A 4,668-nucleotide genomic window follows, 5' to 3' on the forward strand; every position below is an offset into this window, starting at 1 on the left:
AACAGTTTAACTCCTCACCTCCCACAGATTGGGAGAAGGTCTTAGGACTTGCATTTTTAGCATGTTTGTAGGTGCTGCTCACACTGCTCTCTGGGCATGTTTTTCTTTTGAAAAACATGAGTATTGCAGTACTGGTTGGACTGTGGTCTGTTGTGTTTTAGTGCTCATTTCCTGTTCCAAATACTAAGACTGCATTAAGGAATTTGATTCTGAGTATTGAAATTTGACAGCTACTTCCTGCATCCAGGGTTTAGGTTACCTTGAAATGGGCTCACCTGAAATCTGTAAAGGGAAAACAATTTGGTAAGAAGATCCTTTGGTAAGAAGATCCTTTCTAATCTGTTGACTGAGAACTCAGTAATCTGGACTCATACAGCAATGTAACTGCAGACATTTCTATTCTAAGGTAAATTTGCTGTGAGTAGAGACAGGGAAGTGAGAGACTATAGCCCTGACTCTCCTTTCTCACCCTTTCCTATGAAATAGTTATCTTCTCTAAAGTAGACAGTGCCTCCCTCTTAAAGACTGAATCCAGGGCCTCACCCAGGCTAGGCAAGCACTCCACCACTGACATACACACCCAACCTTTTAAAAACTCGAGACAGGGTCTTGCTAAATTGCCCAAACTGGACTTGAGTTTGCAATCTTCCTGTTTCAGCCTCACAAGTACAGATTAGGGGCCTGTGTCACCAGAAACCTGGCTTACAATCAGCTATTTACAAAAGTGCAAGGAGGATGTGGCTTTGGGCTTAGGGTAGAGGTTTGTCACCTCCAAATGTGATCCTGCAACTCCACAGCGTCCTAGCAGGAGGCCTGTGCACATGGCCAACCCTAGGTAAAATACGAAATATGCTGTACGGCTGGACAACCTCTCTGCTATTGGCTCTCTGGTCCATGGAATGACCGGAAATAAATAGATTAGAAGTCTAATATCCTTATAAGGGAGTAACATTGTCAAAGAAACCACAAGACTGGCCTCAAACAACTGTGAATTGCTTAACACCTAAAGAAAACCCCAACCTCTAGTCCAAAGGACAGGAAGTGAGCAGCTCCTCCTTGACCCCAAAACATCTCCCCGTGTCATCTCAGATGTCTCCATGGAGGACACTTTCCCAGGGAGGAGAGCTGGGGACTCCTGTGAAGCTGATCTCAATTGGGTCCCAGTTCTGAAATTCCTGGGGAGCTGTTCACAATGTAGTTTTCTTCTCTTTGTCCCAAAGGTGGTCTCCATTTTATTTACTATGTTATTTTCTGTTGTTGTTTATTTTTTCCCTACAATATTCTGTATTTAGGGAATATTGGGGACCATTAAACTTCTCACTTAACTGTGGGCTTCTGGATTATGAGACAAAGCATGAAAAGCTCTCAGCCTCAAATAAGCCTCAAAAAATGTTAGCAATTGTTATTAAGAAAGCTTGACTTACAAATACGCACTAAAGAATATTCTGCTTAAGTGGTAGCCATTCAAATGGTGAGTTTTCCTAGCCCAGATATATTGTGAGTTGACATATAAATGCTCGTAAGTTTCAGTGGTCTGGAACTGTGTGTCTCCAGTATAAAAGTGGAGTAACTCTTCTTTTCTCCCCCCGAATCCCTGCATTTCACATCTACCCACCACCACCACCACCACCAGCCTTTTCCCCGTGTTTTATACCTCTTTGCCAGTGTCTCTGATTGACTAGAAAACAAAACCAGACTCAATGCCAATTTAACTTTTTAAAAAGCATCTTTATTATTTCATCAGGCTGAACACAGCACAGACTAAAAGGGTCTACTACATATTTGTCTGTTTGGTTCCTTTGGTACCATGTCTGCCTAGAGATAGCTGATGACAGCCACTCAACTGTCACCAAACACAGGGTAAGAAAAGGGGAAGGAGATGATCCTGAGATCTTTCATATGAACTCAGTATATAAATAAATATTAAATTTAACAATTAAATAGCATAAATAAATTAAGATTTAAAAGTTTCCACAGGAGAGGTAGCTGTGGAGGTTACAGGATTGTTTCCAAGGCTTAGGTTCTTGTTCCCTCACAGAGGTCAGTGGATTCTTGACTGCTTCCAGGCCACTCAAGCATTCAGCTCCAGATCATTGATGTAATCTTGGACCCAGGTCTCATTGGGATCAGCACAGACCTCCCGGCCTCTCTTGGTTATGAAGCTGTGGAGAGGGAAAAGGATCAACCACTGAAGACTCCCACAGGGGCCTCCTAGGACCATGGGGACCCTGCCATCCCAGCTCATGTCTGTAATAGCTAGGGATGCTCTGTCTTATGCCAGTCTAGACAGCTACTCTCAGTGACTCCAGGCCCTAGAGGACTGTCCCCAGGAGTGGGCAGGAGGGCTAGCACTTACATGACACCTGGCTGAGAGCACTGGCTGCTGGTCTCGTAATAGTCAGCTACGTATGCACGTGGAATCTTCTTGGAGGCATAGGTGAAGCAGCAGGCTGTCGGCGTGTTAGCACCAACTGTAAGAGGAGGGGACAGAGTGAACTAAGTCATCATTTAGAAGGAAGAGCCAGACAGAAGCTGCTCCTTCACAGGATGAGGATGATTGGTTTGTTGCAAGCAGAGGCTTGAGTAGGGTCACTGGTAGGCATTTGGGCATTTTTGCCTAGAAATATCTATCTCCATCTACATTTCTGCCTCTGCTTTCTCTCTAAGTTCACTGTGGACTCTTGTCTTTCCTTGTGTGACTCAGCAGTTTATTCTCTTGCCTATCTCTCTTCAGGGAATTTTATATCATTCAAGAAGTCATGCCCCAGTAAAAAAAAAAAAAGTCAGGGCCAGCTTTCTTGAGATAACCAAGGCACAGAACTCCAGCTAGTGAGTGGTGACACCACTAGGAAGTAACCAGACTTTGATTCTGTCTCTTGTTTAGGAACCCATTTTTCTATCTATATAAGGTCCTATAACGGCCCTGCAGACCCCCAACCCTGACTTTCAGAAGAGCAGAGACCCCCTGTAAATATTGAAGAGACAGATCAAGATGTGTTCTAGTCCTTTATGAAATTCTTTTTCCCTTGGAGACTTTGAGGTCACAAGAAAAGTTCCGCATGGTCTGCTCATGCCAGGGAGTGGGGATACCTGGAAAAAAAGCACAAACTCACTTGGTGCAGAGAAGACCTGGTGGCAGAGAGTCATGGTGCAGAGGACGGCAGCGAGGACAGCCACGGAGACCTTCATGGTGCCGAGCAGTCAGTGGAGCACAGGCTCGAGTGTCAGCAGAGCGAGAGAGGCCTGGGTACTGCTGCTGCTCCTGTGCTTCTGGCATCTCAAGCCATCTTCTCTTCTTTTTATAGACATCCCAGGCCAAAAGGGAAGTGCAATCTGGGGGTGACAAGGGGAAATCTGAAGCATGGTAATTCTGTCATCTGAGAATTGCACAACTCGGAGTCTTTGGTCACCAAAGGGGTGCAGGATCATGCAGTTACTCAGCTGTTCTTTGTCATGGAAGTACCTTATTTCTCCCTCCATTTTGAAGGACAGTTTTGCAGTGTACATCAGTCTAGGTTGGAAATCATTTTCCTTTAGGATCTGAAATACTTCACTCCATGCTCTTCTTGACTTTATTGTTTGTGCTGAGAAGTTTGCTGTGATTATGATAGGTTTTCCTTTATAAGTGATCTGTCTTTTCTCTTTGACAGCTTTTAATATTCAATTCTTATCCTGGATTTGTGAGACGTTGATTATTATATATCTGAATGTAGTTTTGTTTTGGTTATGGCTATTTGGAGTTCTATATGCTTTCCTGATCCTGATGTCAGTTTCAGTTCTCATGTTTGGGAAATTTTCAGCTATTACTTCTCTAAATATCCTCTTGATGTCCTTTATGTTGTCCCCTTCTTTTCCTTTTATCTTTATCAATTTTATGTTGTTTTTCTTTGCATCATCTTGCAGCTGTTTCATTATTTCCTGATTCCTTGTTATTTTTAAAAGATCTTTCCTTTCCTGTTCACTAGATGCAATCTCATTTTTGAGGTCTGAAATTCTATGTTCAGTTTCATTGAGGTGGTTTTTACAACTTTCAATGGAATTTTTGATTTCTCGTATATCTCTTTGAATGTGCTTCATGTATTCCTTTTGTTTCTTCTATTGTTCATCCAGGGATTCTAGCTTTTTGTTTTGTTTCCCTAATTTTTTAACTGTGTTTTCTTTCTTTAGATATGCTCAGCATCTCTTTCATTTCTTTTATCATTTCTTCTTTTACCTGGGAGATTATTTCTAGTTTGAATTCCTTTAAAGCTTCCTAGAGTTGCTTCTTTATTTCAGTTGCTATTATTTCAGGTATTTCAGGTGTATGGCATATGTACATAGCTCCTAAGGTTTCTTGGGATGAGCTGGAATTTTGAGATTGTATTTTGGTCCTTTGTTTTGTCATTTTCCTTTATTTCTGTGTTTCAAGTGTTATTCCATGGCTTACCGTGGGTCTACTGGAAATCCTCTTCTATGCCCTCAGATCCTGGGACTCTGGCTGCCCAGTTTCCAGATTAAGAGAGAGTCACTGGGGGTGGGGCAGGCAGGCCCAAGACCTGCAGAGCCAGTAGAGTGTGGCAGGAAGCTGTGAAGTTTCTTGGTGGGAGCAATGATCTTAAACTCTAGGGGCTCCGGGTGTTGCAGGGACACTCACTTCCGGTCCCCCAGTTTCCAGAATTGAGGGCTTAG

General features: G+C 42.9%; 1 protein-coding gene across 1 annotated transcript; it reads right to left on the minus strand.

Annotated features, from left to right (window-relative positions):
- Nucleotides 1-1,707: 1,707 nt before the first annotated feature.
- On the minus strand, nucleotides 1,708-3,284 carry LOC100735187 (C-C motif chemokine 3-like). The gene is made up of 3 exons (XM_003469591.3): nucleotides 3,114-3,284; nucleotides 2,357-2,471; nucleotides 1,708-2,162 (listed from the first exon to the last, which is right to left on the minus strand). Exons 1-3 carry the CDS (start codon nucleotides 3,187-3,189, stop codon nucleotides 2,072-2,074), a joined length of 282 nt encoding a protein of 93 aa, XP_003469639.1. The 5' UTR covers nucleotides 3,190-3,284; the 3' UTR covers nucleotides 1,708-2,071.
- Between the last annotated feature and the right edge of the window lie 1,384 nt (nucleotides 3,285-4,668).

This window comes from Cavia porcellus, unplaced genomic scaffold (assembly GCF_034190915.1).
Source record: "Cavia porcellus strain 051 isolate PalLab524CR breed Dunkin Hartley unplaced genomic scaffold, mCavPor4.1 scaffold_6, whole genome shotgun sequence".
NCBI classification, from domain to species: domain Eukaryota; kingdom Metazoa; phylum Chordata; class Mammalia; order Rodentia; family Caviidae; genus Cavia; species Cavia porcellus.